Source organism: Passer domesticus, chromosome 2 (genome assembly GCF_036417665.1).
Source record: "Passer domesticus isolate bPasDom1 chromosome 2, bPasDom1.hap1, whole genome shotgun sequence".
NCBI classification, from domain to species: domain Eukaryota; kingdom Metazoa; phylum Chordata; class Aves; order Passeriformes; family Passeridae; genus Passer; species Passer domesticus.
This window is the reverse complement of record NC_087475.1, coordinates 69144847-69165340: the sequence shown is the minus strand read 5'-3', so window position 1 is coordinate 69165340 and position 20494 is coordinate 69144847. Positions and strand designations below refer to the sequence as shown.

General features: G+C 37.2%; 1 protein-coding gene across 8 annotated transcripts in view; it reads left to right on the top strand.

The window, feature by feature from the left end:
* FRY (FRY microtubule binding protein) overlaps positions 1 to 20494 on the top strand; it is a 223469-nt gene that overhangs the window by 105849 nt on the left and 97126 nt on the right. For all 8 annotated transcript variants that reach the window (XM_064409057.1, XM_064409056.1, XM_064409051.1 and 5 more), the window contains 8 exons: positions 4612 to 4665; positions 11904 to 12043; positions 13989 to 14079; positions 14453 to 14532; positions 14649 to 14729; positions 16258 to 16426; positions 18779 to 18871; positions 18967 to 19065. In XM_064409057.1, coding sequence (XP_064265127.1) covers positions 4612 to 4665; positions 11904 to 12043; positions 13989 to 14079; positions 14453 to 14532; positions 14649 to 14729; positions 16258 to 16426; positions 18779 to 18871; positions 18967 to 19065 — 807 coding nt within the window. The remainder of the gene's footprint in view (positions 1 to 4611; positions 4666 to 11903; positions 12044 to 13988; positions 14080 to 14452; positions 14533 to 14648; positions 14730 to 16257; positions 16427 to 18778; positions 18872 to 18966; positions 19066 to 20494) is intronic.

Here is a 20494-nt window from a genome sequence, read left to right as displayed (position 1 = left end):
GTCTGCTTTTTAGTGTGCAGTGCAAAAGTTGAAATTTGTGTAAAAATATCCTTTCACCATGCTTTTAGGAAGAAAAAAAAAGGGGTTTTATCTCAATCAGTAACACAGTAGCCTGTCACAGTTGGGTAGGAAAAACAGGCCTAATGGTTGCTGAGATTAGAAATAGCTTTAAGGGGCATTATATGTCATTATAACATGGTGACATAGTGAAGCTTAATAGGCACTACAACATCCTTTTGTTTTTATGTTTCCCTGAACACTCAGTTCTGTGACAGGTGGCTATTCCTGTGTAAATTTACCCAATTATATTTGTGTAGCAGCCCTGAAAAAGCCTTAATATATTAACCATTAAAAGTCACTGACAGTCTTTGGAGAAATGTTTACTGTGCCTGTGTGAATAGAGAGCTTGGATGATATGTTGTTTTTTAGGTAATTTTTAAATATTATATTTAGTTGATGCATGCAAATATTATAAAATATGCATTTTCCATTTCATATTTAACATATTCTGGTTTTTTTGGATTTGATTTATATTTTCCCAAGAGCAATGAGAGAGAGGAAGGAAGTTAAGTTTTAGTTGAGCATTTTGTTTTGTAGGCATTGGTGACACAAAACATTTAGCTGTTTTTATTGAGAAACAATGGTTTCAAATATTAAATTGCCTTTACTACTTATCTCTAACATGTTTATATCATGGGAGTTACCAGCGTGAATAAATACAGAGTATGCAATTGAAGGCAACACTTCAAACAAGTAAAAAGGATGTTTAGTTTAGTGATTAAAAGTTGAAATGTTACTATTGAGAATCCATTCCTTTGAAATTTTCTGGTGGTTTTTGATAGTTTAGTAAGTTATGGCCCTTCCATATTAATCAAAACTTTCTTTATTCATATTTTGTTGTTGTAGGCTTTGGCTCCAAATTCAGACGAGTTATTCATATATGATTTGGAGGACATTTTTGTAGAATGTAGTATATCGACAGAGACTCAAATAAGTCAGCTTCCTGAGTTGGGTGAGGAAGAAAATGAATTGAAGTAAAATTGTACCATAAGGCTAGAAAACAGTTTTAGGATTTTTTGAAAACTAATTAAGTGTATCTCCAGGTTAAATAGACTACTATAGAATCCATTGCCTAGAGGCAGTTTCATATTATTATGCATTTTAACCTTTCTTTGCAAGTCCTGAACATGCAGTATGCAGTGAAGACACCTACCATGAGTACAAATCTATTTTATATAGTAACTGCCATAGCAAGTTGAAAATACTGCATAAAATGAAATGGTGAGATATGTAAGGATATTAGAACTAAGCAAATAGAATAGGCAAGTAGATGAAAAGAAATTATCTGTTGCATAAAGAAAAATTACTGTTTTCAAAGGACACTTGAAGTACCTGCATATAATTGAGTTGCCTTTGAATTTACTCAGTAATGTCTCTCTGACATGGTCAGTTGTTACTCTAATCATGAATATATTCATGTTTTTATGTTTTAGGAGTGCTTAGACAACAAAACCCCAAACACATTTCTATCTGGCCTTTCATCTTCCTTCAGTTCTTTATCTATTCAGCACTCAGCATTAGTAATAAGTAGTAATAATTCTACGCTGAGTTGTCTCAAACCTCCAAACCCCACATACAATATTATATGGCTGTTGCCATTCGCTGCAGGGGTACAATGAGTGGCTCTGGTGTGGGCACCCCACTCCCAGAACTGGGAGGGTGTGTGCAAAGACTCTTGTCTCCACGGGATCAGGTTGGGTCCTGACACATTGGCTGCAGGCAGCAGAAGTGGCAGAACTGTCCTTGGAAAGAGTCAAGGAAGAAGCAGCAGCAGCAGCAGCCCAAACAGGGGCATGATGAAGAGGCAGAGACAGCTGCAGCAGCTGCTGCCTGGCAAGAGAGTGAGGGGAAGGGAACAGCGGGAACAGCCGTAGGTGCAGGATGTGATGAAAGGAGAAAAAAGGCCTCAACTGAAGCCCTAAACTGGAGGCATATAGAAGTTATGGCAGCAGAAGCCTTCCTGGCTTTTGGCCATTCTCCATCCCACCTGCCTTCTGCTGTGACCAAGGCTGCTGCATGGCCTGTGAACGGCTTCTTTAGGTCAGTGCACCATGGCTGGGGAAGCGCTGATGTAGCGCCTGCAGGAGGGTGTGTGATGGCTTGTATTGCACTGTCAAATGGAGGCATCTTCTTTAGCTCAGGGGTGCATCCCCTGGGGAATGTCATCATCAGAACCTAAAGGATCTGGGAAGAAGTGTATGTGCTTCCCCATATAGGTTACAGGTGATGAGGACATTTTCAGGATTGCAATTCCTGGCTGGGGTTCCCAGAGTATGGGTTTTTTTGTTTAATTGTGTTCCCTTTACAGACAGCATGTGATGAGGAATCCCACACCTCATTTCTGCCTGAAACTCTGTTCTCTGAAAGCCGGGTACTGCAGTGTTCGTCATGGAAACACAAAGCTTCTGCATGCTGAAACCCTTTTAGTTGCAACAGATGTTAAAACATTTCTCTGTGGTAACACAAGTCTTCTGTAACAGAATCAGAAATTTCATTATTAAAAAGACAAAAAAAGGGGGTGTTGATTTTTTTTTTCCCTAAATGGCAGTAATTCTTAATGTGTTGATTTGTCCAGGACCCATGAAAACTTAAGAATCCTCTTCCTTTCAAATAAGTTGAACACTACTTTTGAAAGTTTATCTGCTGTCCTTTTCAGTGAGCAGCAATAGACAAAAGAAGCATTGTCCTCCTGTGAGACACAACTAGGCAGGGTAACACCGACTTACTGATTGAGGAGGAGGACTGTGGGTGGGGTGGTATCCTGTGTTTTTCTCAGGATTACAAGGTTTTTTTCTGCAGATGTTCATCACCAATAATCTGTCATAAAGTTGTAATTAGTAGCTGTTATGCCCATAATGTAACCTGGAGAAGTCACTTTAGATATTGGAGAAAACAATGAAAAATACTCATGGCTGTTCTGGGTAAATCAGTGACTCAGTAGAAAACATTTTGTTGGTTTTTGTTTTTGCTAGGTAGTCAGGGGATACTGCAGTCACCCCACAGTTGGCCTCCTTGCCAGCTGGCATTACAAGTGGATCAGCATAATTAATTTCAAAATCAGTCAGCAGATTATACCAGGCAACATTTGCTTCTGAAAAAAAACATGAAATAATAGAAATCTTTGGTCCAACTCAAGTCTCTCCATTTCCTTATCTCATCAGCTTTACAGATTTCTTTATTTTATTCTAATATCCCCTGGCAGGGATGGTATTTTGCCTGCTACATTAACAGATGCTGATGATTGTAATAGTTTGTTGAAAGCTGAACACAAAATCTCATTCTGAGCTGGTGGGAGAGTCCCAGTCTTGCAGCTGTAGGAGAAGAAAGAGTCATGATTTATAGAAGAATAAGGCACTGGCACATTGCAGGCACCAGAAACAGTAGTGTAATTCACAGCAGAATTGTGATGGTGACAAGTGATGTGTTTTTCAGAATGTCATCTGCCCTCATGTTGTTTATTTTCATTGTGGCGTAGGAGATTCATGTTTTGTATACTGTTGCATGCATCTAGAATATTGGCCTGTGTACTTTCCCATGTCTCAGTACTTCAGCCTGCTTGACAAAGAAGCTATGCAGGTGAATGGGTGTTCACACATGGTTTCTCTGAGTTGGACAGTTCTCCTTGGCTTTTCCAGTTACTCTGAGAATATGACCTGAAAATTTGCTTCTATTCAAAAAATATCTTCTAAAATTCTTTGAGTAATAATTTCCCCCACGATTGTCTTCCTTAAAAATTAACTGTATGGTCTTTGATTCTTCTAAGACCACCTTTCTTTCAGCATGCCCTGCGTGATGCATTATATCTTAGGACATGTTTGTATTGCCTGTAGTTTTATAACAAGAAGGTACATCATGTAACAGAATCACAGAATCACAAGGTTGGAAGAGACCTTCAAGATCATCAAGTCTAACCCATGCCCTAACACCTCAACTAAACCATGGCACCAAGTGCCGTATCCAGTCTTTTTTTAAACACATTCAGGGATGTTGACTCTACCACGTCCCCGGGCAGACCATTCCAGTAATTTATCATCTTTCCATATAAATTTTTTTCCTAATATCCAACCTGTATTTCCCTTGGTGCAGCTTGACACTGTGTCCTCTGGTTCTGTCACTGCCTGCTGAAAGAGACCAACCCCCACCTGACTAAAACCACCTTCCAGGAAGTTTTGGAGAGTGATAAGGTCACCTCTGACTCTCCTTTTCTCCTAAATAGAGCCCCTCAGATATGTATTAGAGGAAACACTAGGTGCTTTTTAGGATGTTGTAAGGATTTATCATTGGTGTGAGCACAAACTCTGATGTAATGAATGGCCAATCCTTCTCTTTCATGAAAAGACACTAAAATCACTCTAAGACAGACTAAGACAGTCTGTCAGTGTTGGCTGATACATATGCAGAGGTCTGCTTTGCATATACAGCAACTGTCCTGGTATTTCCAGGATCAGATCAGGAGGCACATAATGTGAGTAAAAAATCGAACAGAAAAATAATAGTAGAATATGATAGTATTGATCTTAAGTAATGCATATTTAATATATTTTCTTTCAGGAGAAGCCACTGACCAAATCTCTGCAACGAGGAGAAGATCCCCAGTTTGATCAAGTAAGACACTTGCAATTACATTATTTCCATTCCTCAGGCTAAAAGAGGAGTGCATTGAAAGGCTTTCTAGAGTCCTTTTACTGTTGTTGCATACTGCAAAAGTAAAATTTCTTTATGTTCTTTGGGTATAATGATAAGTACTTGCCTAACCATTCTTGGATATAAAGTGGGAGAATTTTTCCTTTGTTTCCCAGGTCAATATTTTGCCATAGAGCTTGTTCCTTTTATAGCGTATTAGACACATATATTGTTTCTTGTCTGTTTCCCCTGATGGGGATCTTGAAGCAAAATTTGTATCTTTTCAAATTGTGTGGTTTTTGAAACAGATGTGTGGCTCCCAATCTTTCTTTTATGAGGTTTGTTTTATAGTTTTATATGAGGGCCTGTAGAATCATGGTTGTTGCCATCAGTCTCAGCAGTCTGGTTTGCCTCAGTAGCTGTGACTCAGCATGACTTACATGTGTGTTGCCCTTCAAATAGGCTGAGCCAACCTGTTGTGTTTAAAATTAGGTATAAGTTCAATTGTCAGGATTAATTTTATATACATATTCTTTTCCTTCCTGTGGGAAGAATGTTACACTCAACTGGGAAAGTAAATCAAATTAAGCCATCCAGATGCAAACCTTGTGATACTGTTCCTGCAGTATATTAAGCAAACTCATAAAGGGTGGCCATGATTTAATTAAATGTTTATGGTTTAGGAAATTTTTGGTTTAGGCCCTTTAAAAGGAAGAATTGGAAGACTGATACTTCTCCTAGTAATTGCTAAAATTGGAAAATTGAGTAATTAAGTCAAGATCATTTAATGAGAATAGCAAAAGCTTCCTAGAGTGAAACAACTGTGTGTTTACTGCTGTAGCAATTTACTCTGAATGCAGGGAGAAAAAAAAACAAACAAAAAAAAACCAGATGCAGATCAAACACCAAGGTGAATTTTATTATATATGTCATTCATATATCTTTGTATCCAGATATCTGAAATCCTAGCAATGTGCAGAGTTGGTAGAAAAGTACAGTGGTGAGATTGACTTAGATGTCTTGTCACTGCTTTCAGGTGCTTGAAATTTTTAAAACAAACTAATTAAGCTGAAGTTTTCAGAATTTGTCAACCTCAGGCCGGGTTGCTGGCAATGTTTCCCTTTTCAGATTTCACATTGTTTTTCACTTAAATAGCATTTTCATTTTGAGATGTTCTGGTGCTCGTGGGATTGATGCAGGCCTGTGATCAGCAGATGGGACCTGAACCTGGCTTACGAGCCCATTTTCAAGAACATGGTTCATACTTACCAAAATTATTTTAGTTTGGCTAAATCCATACAATCATAGAATAGTTTTAATTATATTCAGAGAGTTTGCATTCAAAATTTTATAGTGCACAATACAGATTTGATAAAACTGAGCTAGAGACAGGAAGACAAGCAAAAAGTCTTTCTTTACCTGGCATGTTTCACTCACTAGGTTATGGGAGTACATTGCATTATAAGGTGTTTTGCAGATGATAGTATTATAAAGTTGTCATGAAAGTATGGGTAATAAAATGAAGGTGTGGTCTGCCTGGGAAGTTCTGAAGATCTTGATCTGACATGGTATGACAACCCAAGTAAGAAGGCATGTGCTTTTAAGTGAAACCACACTTAAACTTTATTTTTGAAGTTAACTCAAGTATTTAAAGCGTTTATGGGATGAGGGAAGACCAGGTTGGTAATCCCTTACTTCCCTTGTCCAGTTAGGGTGCAGAAAGTTTTCGTGTTTATTTCTGAAACCCATAAAGTCATTTAGAAAAAAAAAACCAAAAAATGCCAGCCATGACATTCCTGATATTTTTACTACAGAAATGTAGGGGGGAACGATGGAGAATCCCCACAAACAAACTTCTTCAAGAAGTGTCTAATGTATTTTACTTTCAGTTTTAGGGCATATAAGTGACAGACAGTCAAAGGAATCTAATTTTCTTTCTTTTGACATGATCAAAATTATCTCTATTCAGTTTAAGTGAAATTGATAAGTAATGCTGAAGTGAGTAGGTCACTAGTTACTTTAAAGTAACTAATTTACCATTAGAAGACTGAGCTCAGCAAAAGCAGCAAAAATAAGGCATTACCTGATTTAAAACTTGCTTTTTTGCAAGTCAGCTTCAGAGGTGGGAAAAAAAACCATCCCAAGAAGTAACTTAACAATGAGCAGAATGGCACCTTGGCTACCCAAAGTAATCAGCATCAAGTTTAACACTGAAACCCGCAAACCATTTGAGATGTCTATGAAAGCATTGCTTACCCCTGAATAGTTCTATCTCTGGCTCCCTGAGAACCAGCACTTTTTTTCTGCCCATTCTTAGACCATTTTAGGAGCATTGGTCATGATGGTGGTGATGGATCCAACGTCTGGAAACCTGACTGGGCCAGGGCTGTTTCTCTCCACAAAGGTGTAGTCAGTGCCTCCTCTTAGGCAGACAGCTTGTCTGGCTGCCAATTGCATCACCCTCCTTGAAAAAATAATAGGATCTTGAGCAATGTATGAAATGATGATACTTATCCCGACTTGCCGAATGTCTCACCACTGGCTAACAAACTGCATTCCTTACACTGACTGTGTTGTCCTTTCTAGGTGTGCATGTGTATAAAGAAAATATATGCAGGAAATTATGTAGGTTTTTTTCATAGCATATTTAAAATCATGTTTTGAAAGTCCTTGATTAGGCAACTCTAGTTGGCTATTGGCAAAGAGCATTACAGCTCCAGCATTAGCATGCTCTGTGTCCTCAGTTACAGAAATGTTATTAAACATTGTACTCGTGAACTATGACTTAAACTTCCTATTACAGGAAACCATAAAGTTGCAGTACATGAAAAGATCAAAAGCTAGCAAAAACCCATAATTCTCCAAGAGGGTGATCCTCACCTAAGGAAACATTTTTATTACCCTTTTCTCAGCCTCTACTAATGTATCGTTTGTTCTTACCACAGTGTATAAATGTTCCATGAACTGACAACACTGGAGGCCTGGAGGCAGAAGAAGGGCACTGTGTAATCTTGGACTGAGCTACAGACTGTTTTCCATATAAAAATACAAAATGAATGTAATGTTTTGGCCATGGAAGTGAAAATTTAACAGGAAGGCTTAGTTTTCATATGAAGCTATCTGTCGGAGGAGCCTGTTTCAGAAGTTTCAGCATAAACTGCACAAAAGCTTATTCTTACAGTTTTACTGCTGTCTTCTTTGAAGTGCACTGCATTGGAGACTACAGATTGGAAAGCGAAAACATTTAATCTTTTATATACTTTAAGGAAAGGAAACCAAAAAAAAATTAGCCACGGTAAAAAAAGGAGACTAAAATAAATAATAACAATAATAAAAAAGTGGAAAATGCAATAAATAAATAAGGCACTAAGCAGCATACTGTGATAAAGTGTCCTTTTTCATAACAGCCTTAACATGATTAATGATGTGCTGATAATTATTTCTATCCAATATTATTTTTAGATGTAGTTAGTGAATAGTGATATCATTGTCATTGAAGCAGCACTGCAGCTGGCCGCTTTTGTGTTTTCCCTTTCCCTGAGTTTTACACATTGTCCTTCATCACCAGAAAAAGGCACAGGGTAGGGAAAGTATAAGAAATGGTGGTCATGGGGTCATAAAATAACCTTTGGCTCCTGGTCAGAGATAGGGTTCAAGCGGTGTGTAAAGAAGTACATCTGAAGGCAAAATTAAAGGTAACACCTTCAGAACTGAATTTGCTGTCCACTAAAAATAAATGGGTTTTCATGTAAACTGTTATGCTGGCAGTAAAATAAGCTATAAACATCCGTAGTGTTTAAGCATACTAGCTGAAATTACCCATCCACAAAATTATGGTACTAAAAAGTTCTGCTTTCTTTTGCCTCACAAAGCCAAGGCCATTAACGAAAACTAGTGAGTTCAATTTGAATAGTTATCAGTTTTAACCATTTCCAGGGGGATTTAACTTCACAGCACGGTCCACAAAAAAGCTTAGAACAAAGATTTGAATGAAATCACAAATGCATTCAGCAGTGTTGATAGCAAGTGTAAAACTTTACTTGGGCATGTCCATTATTTTGAATCTGCACAACAATTTGAAGATAAAATATGCAGACACTCTGCAGAAAATAGAGTCACAAGAAATAAACCAAGACTGCAAAAATGAAGTACTACAATTCTGCTTTATTAAAATGGCCATAAAATGCCCATTCAGCATATATATTGATACACGTGAAAAAGAATGCGGGACCAAAAAGTTAATGATACTGTTGGAAATTGGGTGCAGTTTTGAATATATTTGGTGTTAGAGCACATATAAATTCATTAGTGAAATAAAAAAGGTAATCATATCAATTTTCTGTTAGTGGAAACATTTCATATATTTGAATTTTGATAATATATCAAAACTTTTATGAAAGTATATAAATTATAGTGAGCTGTCTGAGCAGAATTTCATTAAATTTACTCTTGTATTTTACTCCAAAATAAATATTAAACATTTACATAAAGTATATTTAATGCTCTGTGAACACAGGTTTTGAACAGCTCCCTGCTTGTGCAGCTTTCTTATCCTTAAGCTATACAGTAGGTAGTTCATTTATGATGGAAGAATATGATCATTTGTCCAACAAGGACATATTTGTACATCTGTGCACTCCCTTTCACGAGCAGCACAGAGCTAGAATTCATCTCACTCCTGGACTTACTTCCAGTAAATGAAAGGGTTGAGTAACCGGCATGCTGGCTAGACTTCCCTCCCTTCCTGTTCCCTGAGAGCCAGGTCTTTTCCCAGTCCACCCTTCCTTCCTGTCTTAAAAGTGCAATGACAGAAAGATTTAAAAAAAAAAAAAAGAAAAAAAAAGAAAATATAAAAAGCTATATTGACCTTTTATCCCAAATGAAGACAGACACTGTAAATTCAGCAGAGAAAGTATGGCATGGGAAGATTTAACAGGAATCACTTTGATTTTTTCTGGTGAAATTGTTTAGGTGGGATTTAGAGAACAGCTGTGATAAGTATATCAGCAAACATGAAGAAAGACCTGATTGAAACAACTTTTCATTTATAGCCAGCTACTGCCATTTCTGAAAAGATATTTAGGTCTATTTGAGGACAGACTTTTTAGTATGGACTGTAACATATGACAAAGGCTAAGGGTTTTAAACTAAAAGAGAGTAAATATTTAGTAACTAGAGGAGGCTATTTTTTTACTGTGGGGCTGGAGCAGATTGTCCAGAGAAGCTGTAGATGCCCCATCCCTAGATATTCAAAGCCAGCTTGGTTGAGGCTTTGATCAGCCTGGTCTAGTGGAAGGTGTCCCTGCCAATGTTAGGCAGGTTGGAACTAGATGACCTTTAAGGTCCCTTCCAACCCAAACCATTCTGTGATTTTATGATTCTTTTCTGGTCTTCCCTAGGAAACTCATATTCATTGTATTTCATCATTAACAAGCAGTGTTGTGCTAACTTCATGAAAAGTTTTGTAAAAATGGGTGAGAAGTGAATTGGTAGTGTATGGTTTGCCCTGACACCAGGTGATTGATTTTTTCTGAGTATTCATCTGAAGCCTTAACACTAGAAGGCTTTGGTATAATTGAGCCTGAAGTTCTATAGTAATTCTTTATGAAAGGCCTCCTGTCACTGCTGCAAGCAGCTGCTTCATGATGTCTTCCATAGCAACTTGTTTCATATTCCAGGTCACAAAATCTATTGCAAAGACTAGATTGAAAGTTTTCCTAAAATACTACTTTTATGGAAACTTTTAATTTATCAGGGGCAGTTGTTATATCTTTCTAATGCAGCATGTTTAATTTTAGGCCATAATACCTGAGTAATTCGCCTCAAATTGTCTCATTAACTTTAGTCCACAATGTTACTGTGAATTAGTTAAATCCTGAGGCTGAAAAACTACAAAAGAGATTCAGAGTTACTCATCTAGACTGTGATCCACAAAAGTTCTCAGTTAAGGCTATAGTAATTTTTGGGAATGCTTGCTCTGCCAATTTTGCTCTTGTCTTAGTCACAGCATTCACACAAGTTTGGTGTTACATGAGACATTAAACCCTATTGTTTTTCCACAAGCATTGAAATGTGCTGGTTTAAGCAGGTGGATAAACCTGACAGTTAATTACATAATCAGTGTACTTAGCATGTAGTACACACTTCAGCTCTTCACTCCTGATACTTAGCACTTCGCAGGATCAAGCCCTGCATGATCTTGAGGTGGTCAAAAATCTCCAGATCACTAATTTCTTCCCTATTTTAAATAGTTGGTTTTTATTTTCTTAGAATGTGCACAAATGCTGTAGCTGTGAACATTCAGTTGCAATACATGTATTATCCTCTTGTATAATAATGGGGGTTTATGGTTTCCTATAGTAGAATGTTAAAGTCACAGTGCAGGCCAACATGCTCATTAACATTTCTGTAATTGGTGACACAGTTAATACTGAGTGAGCAGTAATCTTCTTATCCAGTATGTCACTAGAGCTGTTTAATCAGTAACCTTTAAGGAATAATTCTAAACGATGTTTTATTTGAGCCCATAAAGATACAATAAACTCTAAACATTTTCCTATATATAAAAGAGAAGTTTTCAGGTTTTTTCCTAAGTTTTCAGGTGTGGGAGCCTATGAGTAAGATACATCCATTGATTAAAATTATTGCAGAACTTGTGGTGTTTCTCAATATATTCGGAGTTTCAAGGGGAGTGTCCAGCAGTCATCTGTAATCTCTGGAGACAGTACCTCTTATTCATTACTTTTTCTTTCTTTGCAATCAGTTTGAACTCAAATCAAAGTTGTGTGACAAATCAAAATAACCTGCTTGAAGAACTAGATGATTTTCTGGCATGTTGAAAGATGTTAAACATGATTTTAATGCATTTTAATGCATTAAATGCATCAATATAACGACTCTATCAACATACACTTGGTGTTGCATTTCTGTTTGTGTTTAATAGAACCATAGATTCATTTAGGTTGGAAAAGACTTTTGATATCATCAAGTTCAACCACAAACCCAACACTGCCAGCTCTAAACACTAAACCGTGTTCCTATATGCCATGTCCACACATCTTTTAAAGACAGGAAATGCAGAACATTAAGTCACTGCTTGTACCATAGTTCTCAAAAAATGGATGAAAACAAGAAAGAACCATTGGATTAGTACTCTTTTTAAGGCGGAGAGAAAACTTGAACAGCATTTCATTTGTTGATTCATTGTATTTTCCCTGCAGGTTATAAGCTCAATGAGCTCACTTTCAGAATATTGTCTACCCTCTATCCTGCGCACTTTGTTTGATTGGTATAAAAGGCAGAATGGCATAGAAGACGAATCTCATGAGTACAGACCAAGAACAAGCACTAAATCCAAAAGGTATGATTTTGAATTTGTGTAATTGATAAATTCTAAGGTTAAGCGTGTTACATTTCACCATCAGCTTTTGTGAGGTAACAGTTGCTTGAAAATTGTATCATTTTTCTGCTTGTTCCTGGAACTCTTTCTCTTGGTTTCTTGATGGATGGAATAATTGTGTCTTTCACATTATGCTCCTCATAGTTCAAACATAACAGTGCTGTTGTAATTGCCTTACAGATATTTTGGATGCTTTCATATTTAAATACCAGTTTGTATAAACTGTATTTACTCAAGTGATTGAGCAATAATTCTGTGCCACTTGGAAGAAATTTTCTTGTATAGCATTCTTCTTACCTATAAAAAATTTACATATACCTACCCTCAATCTGAAAACTTGAGAATCAGTCAGAGAGTTTTAGCAACATACCTCTTAAAAATAACAAACACACAAAAATAATGATGTCAGTAGTTCCTCAGTGATAAGGCAGCAAACTGACCTTGGTTATATTGAGGTCTGGCAGTGTGGTTCAGGTATATTCTTCAAACTCTGAGGTTTTTCTGAATGCTTCAGTACTACATTTACATGCTCCAATGAAACAGCAGGAGAATCAACACTGCCAGACCTGGTGTTCAGAAATGCATAGGCAATTCTTCACATTGGTATTTTATTATAACCCAGTACCTACAAAAGGCAGTAGTTGCTGGAACAAAGGGGTGGGGGCTAGGTTTAAATACCTAGGTAGAAATTAACCTGAATTAAGCTTATTATATAAGTAGAAGTGGGCAGTATGAAGACTCAGTTCATTAATAAGATGTCTGCTTTTGGGTGAGATGAATCCTTGCCTTGAATTGCTTCTTTCTCCCAACTTGTTCCACGACTACCTGCTCATAAATAGCTGTCTTCAGGAACTCCACCCAAAGTTTTGCTGAAAGTCAGTTTAGCAGTGAAACAAGACCACTCTGTCAATTGGTGGTGTTACATAAGGAATGTATAACGAGTCCTTTCTCCAGTTAATGAAAAACCAAAGGAAACCAAAATGCAAATGAGTTGCTTCATCACTGATCAAGTTGTACTCTCAAATGCCTGTTTTATTACAAACACATAAGTACAATTGAAATCACTAAAACTCACAATGTTTATAGGAATTGTGCCAAATCTACACAAAAATCTCACTGGAATCATGTTAAATGCTTCAAGTGGGCTGCAGAACTGGTTTTTTAATGTTTAATTTTACAAAAAGTACTGTATCTTGCATGTTGTCTTTTCAGTACACTTTGAAAATTTAATCGGTTAATTGAAATAGGTGGTTTTTTGATATTTTAACTGGAAGCTATTCACCTCAGACTTTTACTCCTTTGTGTTGTTCTGCACAAGAAATGTGTTTGAAAAGTTTGACAAGTGTTGCCAAAGTTAAAAAAATAACATTGGAACAGTTTTTAAGAGATAATACAGTTTGGTTGTGAATTCTCCACTGGTACTTTTAAGGCAGTTGTCAAAATTCATGACAAGTCTAAATATGAATTTGATAGCACAAAGGTACATTTGCCTCCAAAGTGTAATTAAGAATGGTCTAAATGGTGTCATCAGCAAGAAATTTGAAATTTAATCCATTTGTTGGAATACAGAATACACAAGTTTCCTTGGGTTTGGTTTTTGGTTTTGGTTTTTTGTTTTGTTTTTTTTTAATTGTTGTGGATCTTTAACTGGAAGAAAAAAAGAGGGAGGAAAGGGATAGGTGATATTTAAGCATTTGAAAGAACGTCACAGTAACAAGTTAGATTTTTAGTCTGCTTATCTCAGATTTTAAGAGCATAACTCTACATTACTTTCTGAAATGCTGGACTGCAGTTTAAAAGGTAGAACACAATTCCCTGCTACCTGTATTTGTGTAATTGAAGAAGGCATATAATATGAATTATGACACTTCTCAAAAATATTGTGTTTCTTGCTTTGATTTTGCAGTGATGAACAGCAGAGGGACTATTTAATGGAGAGAAGAGATCTGGCTATTGATTTTATTTTTTCTTTAGTATTAATAGAAGTTTTGAAACAGGTAGGAGTTCTTAAATTATCCATTTTCTAATAAATGATGGACATTACCAATACAAATGAATTTTGGGATTCTTCTTTCTGATTGCATCTTTAAGATTATAATAAAACAATGAAATACATCCCGCATGCTTCTTCACTGCAGTCTTTCTTGCACCTGTATGATACATAGCATTCTGTGCTCATACAGACCTTACTTTGCCATGTCTTTGGAGCTAAAGCATTTATCTTCAAAACTAAATAAACATAGAAAGGCTGGCTCATTTTAGCTATTTTGTTAGCTACATGCTATTTTAACTGATATATTTCTGAATGGGTGGTATCCCTGAGTAATGCTAGCACATGTGTACTTGTTATATTTTATTTTATGTTTCCAGATTCCACTTCATCCTGTAATAGACAGTTTGGTAAATGATGTTATTAACTTGGCTTTCAAGCACTTTAAGTACAAAGAAGGGTAAGGCTCTTTTTCATGCAAAAATTCTATTTAAAAGATACTTCCTTATTTTTGTAATAGTTGTGGTTTAAACAATATGTTTTCTCAGCTGAGAATTCTTTCTTGTGTCTTGCTAGGTACCTTGGTCCTAACACTGGGAATATGCACATTGTTGCAGATTTGTATGCAGAAGTAATAGGTGTTCTAGCTCAAGCAAAGTAAGAAAAATTCAATATATTATTTCCTCCATAAATATGACAAAGTCTACTTTCTTAGCATGTGAATATTCTGATTTTCTCACTTTCTTTAAGTATTCTGTAGAAATAAGTCATTTCAGTTCCTTGGCCTTCTATTTATCCAGATGTTCTAGAACATAGGCCTCTAGGGAATCACAGGCTTTCTGCATCTAGTCCACTGATACTGAATAAATTCAACTCAACTACAGCAGCATTATTTTTCCTATCTCAGCAATGACGTCTGTAGAAAGCCCAAAGGGCTGGAGAGAGCTATTTTAACTCATTTTTTTGTAGATGTTATTTTTTCTTTTGCTGGGCAAACCTATAAATGGCTGTGCTATCCTCCTGCATAGCAACAATGTTAAGGCTCTCTGCGGCTATTTCAGCTCAGAACTTAATGCATCTGATTCTGAACCCTTCATCCTTCTTAGAAGAGATGACATAAAACATTTTGTGGGTCAGATCTTAAATTTTGAATCTGAAAACAGTCAAACTCAGGCTCTCATGTACCCAGTATAGCATCTCATTGTATGCTTAAACCACAAACTAAGCAGAGGATGAATTTTACTGCCCTGATGTAATGCTCTCTGTCTCATGACACTTTGGTGTTGCTGAGGGCGAGTCTCAGCTCTACAAAACCAGTCAGTTTGGCTCGATGTGGCTAAAACAGTTTGAGATTCTGGAAATCATATAAATTGGGCTTCTAAATTGTCTGGGTCAAATGCAGAAGTTGCATCTGGATCCAAAGCTTCAAGTTGACTGTCAAAGTTTTGGAGGGCCTTGTTAAGATGTTTCTGTAACTGAAGGGCTTCTTCCTGCTAATCTGTTTCTTTCAGTTCACTTGGTTGTCTATCAAAGGGGATAACAAAAGGTTGTTACATGCTACACCCACCAAGACAATTACAATATATCCATTTTGTCTCAAAAAGGGCAGGAGGTCCTGTTGGATGCTCTTTCCATGTATCATTTTTATGGACAATGAGGTTGTCTCCAATGACACCTTCAATAGGTTTGTGGGGGAGACCAAAAATTATCAGAGAGCCCTCTACCCCAAGTTATTGTAGTTGTTAATGCTTAAGTGTTACTGTAATGGCTATTAGGGGAAAAAACTGAAGGGACAAACTGCCTATTTGAATAATTTCAGGATTATAGTATAAACATTTTATTTTGAAAATATCACATGTACTTGCAAGATAGCTATCTTCCATCATGGATGGAAGGGGTTATTCACATGGCATTGTTAGTTCTTATGTAAAAGGGATGCATGGTAATAAAATTATTTGAAATATCTAGTTATCTAGAAGGACTAAGATCAGGCTGTATGCTTCCTTCTCTGAGTTTATTAGAAGTGAAAGAAAGCTAAAAAAAATCTATTCAAATATTGAGCAAAATGGTACTTTTAAACAACCTAAGTTTTATCTTCTTTAGGTTTTTCCCAATTTATATACCTTACAATACATTTCAAAGAATGATTTTGAACTTTTTGAAACTAACCAATCTGAATTCATAGATTTCCTGCTGTAAAGAAGAAATTTATGGCAGAGCTAAAAGAGTTGCGGCATAAAGAACAAAGCCCGTACGTAGTTCAAAGCATTATCAGTCTTATCATGGGAATGAAATTCTTTCGCATCAAGATGTATCCTGTGGAGGACTTTGAAGCTTCTCTTCAGTTTATGCAGGTAAAATTCTTAAGTACATAGCTGTGGTTTCCCAGACTTTTCTGAATGGGCTAGCCTTTATTTTCCATGTAATATTCTAGTGGATTTTCCATATCTCATTTCCACATAAACCTACACGCAGCTACTTTCTGCTTGTTCTGAGCCCCTCAGTGCTCTGGTTTCTGGAGTGTGTCATCCCATACCAACTTTTCATCAGTCATACAACTCTAGTCCCTAGACCACGCCCTCCAGCTAGAAGAAGTTTTGTTCTGTAGACCCCAGCCCTTGCACCCCACTATCCCACAGCTGTCCCTTGCCCTGTGTCTGTGCCTAGCTGTGTCTCCCTAGCTGCTCACTGCCTCCAAAATGAATCTTCCAATACTCACACAGTTGCCAGAAAAGAGAGAAACTTCTAATGGAGGAAAACACTGAGGAAGAGACAGAGAATTGAGGCAAAACCTGGATCAAATTTCCTTTGGACGTGTTGGCTCCTTCTACCACACCTTCACCCTGCTTGCTGTAGAGTGCATTCTGTACCCTCCTGATTTAAAAGTCACTAGTACAGAACATAGTTGGACTACAATGAATGCTTTAAATTAAAAGACTACATAATTTCGTAAAAGGCAAGAAATTACTTCATGTTTCAGAGTCCTTGCTGGCAATGTATAATTGGTTTTGTTCCCACCAGCAGGTTTCTTTAGCTTAATCTTTCTATTCCCCTTTTTTTTCTTGGGATCACCCGCATGGTTACATGCTTTGTACCCACTCATCCAGTAAAATAAATATTTTATATAGACCTCCATGTAAAGTTTAGTGTATAGATGGTGTAAATGGAGAAAAAAATCAATGTTAGATGCCCACAAGTAAGGATTTGGCATTGAAATACAAATATAAGCATACAGACACACTGAGCTTTTTCTTTGAAGTCCTGAACAGGAAGCACATTCTATTTCAGCTTTGCACCATATTCTAAATCATATTTAATTGCATATATAAGACATATTTGACCACACAGAAACAGGTAAATTTTTTTCCTACCTTACTCTTAATTATGTAGACATATACTAGTATGTGTCAACTTAGTTTAAGTTATCAAGAGCTGGCAAAATACCAAACTAATGTATGTTCAGTACACTTGACTTGATCAGTGAATGGGGTTGTGGCTCAGCTTTATCCAGAGTTCACTACTATTAAAATCTGTGGTAAAAATCCTATACAGTAAAACTGAAATTTGGATCTCTACCTTCCCCTGCTACAATATCTCAGTGCTAAATGAATTCTTATATTTACTACTCTGCATCATAAGATGCACTTGTACACGTGGGAGAACCTCGTTTGCTCAGTTTGGTGAAGTATATTTCAGCTCTTTGGGCAGTTTGTCTGTTTGAGGATCTCCATGCAGTGTTTCACCTAAAACCTGTCACACAGTGCTGCTGTAGTAGAGAGACACATTTTCAGAGGGTCAGCTTATTTCAGGAGTGAGCTTCAGAAGAGTCTGTCTTCCCCCAGAGAGTGCAGAAGCACCTCAGGAAGGCTGGCTAGACTGACTGAAGACATGTGTTGTATAATCCTGTTAGCACACAGGAAAAAATATGTATGTTCTGAGGTTTCAACTGCTCTGCATGACTGTGAAGGAAAAATGGTCAGTGGGGACCTTACTCATACAGTGAGGGGCTGTTTGGGCCTTGAACCCAGAGAAGAAGTAACTGGGGCAATAGGATTTGTCATCCTCAGATAAGTTGTACACACAAGTGGGTGGATGCTTATCTCCCCTCCCTCACTTCCTGAGCAACACAGCTGTCTGGGGAGTAGTTCACTGCATGTTTAGGAAAAAGTCTGTTTTTATTTTTTTCTTAATCCCCAGATGCAGGCTGGAAATTGTCCTCACATAGCACAATTCAATATTGACCCTCAATATGCAACGAATCCTAGCAATTAAATTCATCCAAAAATATTTACAATAACATTGTTCATTGCCCTGTGTGTCTTAACCAGAGAATTACATTCTTTTTCTGGCCTCTCAAAGCATTGTGTGAAGCAGTCCATGTTGACTATTAGTTTTGCTCCTGAAGATAGACACAGGTCATGAGGTCAGCCCCTGAGTCCAATTCAATTTCTAGTCCAAAACACCACCAGGCACAGCTGGACTCAGTGGAGACTTTCTGGATTAGAGTAACAGCTCCTTGATCTTGACTTATGTCCTGCTTTCTGCTTGCTGCAAAATGCAGATTTAGAAGTTAAGAGGCAAATGTTTTCAGTGGGGTTTGCAGGATAAAAATAGTCACTGACACGTGATTTACATTCAGCAAACATTCAGAGGTCTTTATTCCAGCTGATATACAATTTATGTTTCTTGTATTTTTTTTCATTTAGGAATGTGCACATTATTTCCTTGAAGTTAAAGACAAAGATATCAAGCATGCACTGGCAGGACTGTTTGTTGAAATTCTTGTCCCTGTAGCTGCTGTAAGTTTATTTTTGATGTTGTTTGCGTAATTTTTTTAAATTAGATAAAACAGCTTGTGAAATAGTTTTTTTACTGACATGAAATTTTATTTCAGGCTGTTAAAAATGAAGTGAATGTCCCCTGTCTGAGGAACTTTGTTGAAAGCCTGTATGATACAACGCTTGAACTTTCATCACGAAAGAAACACTCATTGGTTAGTAACTCTAAGAAGCAGAGATTAAAATTTATTGTCACAAATATTTCTGAGCAAGACTCTTGGGAAATTGCAAAATGTTTTATTTGCATTTGACTATAACCAATACATTTCTATTTGCAGGGAAGATGATTGTGTTTCCAGAAAATAACTGTATTATTTTACTGATAAAATAATCTAAATTTGTCTGAATCAAATATGTTGTCAGCTTCTGGTTCTGTGATTATTAAATGGTTAGGTTTTCTCATAGTTGTTACATGTAAACATTAGGAGAAGAGGAGAAAGAATAGAGTTCACTTCTTGTCAAGCGAGAACAAATGAGGCATGTGGGAACAGCTCTTTCACGGGGCTTAAATAATACATTGTAGGAAGGAAAAAATTTATAACACATGCCCTTTTAAATCCATAACTTGGCTAGTGTGTAGCTCCCTATTTCATTTTTTTTCATGTGAGATGAACAGTGGCACTGCAGTGTATTTTTGGAATCATGAGTTGATCTGAATTAAAAGAGGATCTGAGTCAGTTTGATGCTGGCTGCCTTAAGCACTCTGTCTCTCCAACTGGGTCAGCGCCTGTCAGCAGTGTGGCATTAGCTAATCCATTTTGAAGTCTTGGACCTTTTAAGTAAAGAAAGTTTGTCATTTGTCCTCCCTCATTCTAGGGGAAAGTCAAAAAGACTTCCCCATTTCCAGTTCTTTCAGCAAATTCTGGTCACTGGCGCTAGCGAAACTGCTGGGAAGACTGCAGGAGTGTGCTGGAGTTCTCTGCCTGTTACAACATTCCCAGGAGACAGGCAGAGCATCCCCTGGGGTGCAGTCCTGATCCAATTTGAATCAGTGGGAGGCTTGAGATGGATTTCTGATTTCTCTCTGCTTGCATTTGTGTGGCTCTGTTCCACTCTATTGAGTTAATAAAACCTTGTTGGAACTGCAGCAGGGTAGAGCTTTTCTGTACAGTTTTTACATTAAATAGCACTTCCCAAATTGTGGCCATACTTGCCAAAGTCAATACTACATTCTTGAGAAAGGATTGCACAGCTGGGCCTTTGCATTTGATTGCTTGTCTACACATACCACACTGGAGGCTACATAGTTAAAAGTGACAAAATAGAATAGATTCTTGTGAGGGTGTGATTAGAAATACAAACATTGCGAGGAGGAGGAGGAGGGGAAAGGCAAACAGTTGACAGAAATAGCTGCAGTGCATATTTCCAGACTTCCAGGAAGAAAGCACACTCCTTAAAGTCTGAACTGGACCAAGAGCAGTGTTTGATGAATCCATGCACTCACTGTACACACAGGATGGGGGAAGTCATCTCGCTTCATTTTCTATCTAAAAGTACCTCGTATGAGCTAGTCATTAAAGTTCACTTGGTAGTGAATTAGGAAATTCCAGGAGATGGTTTATCTTCCCTCCTAGGGATCTTCCT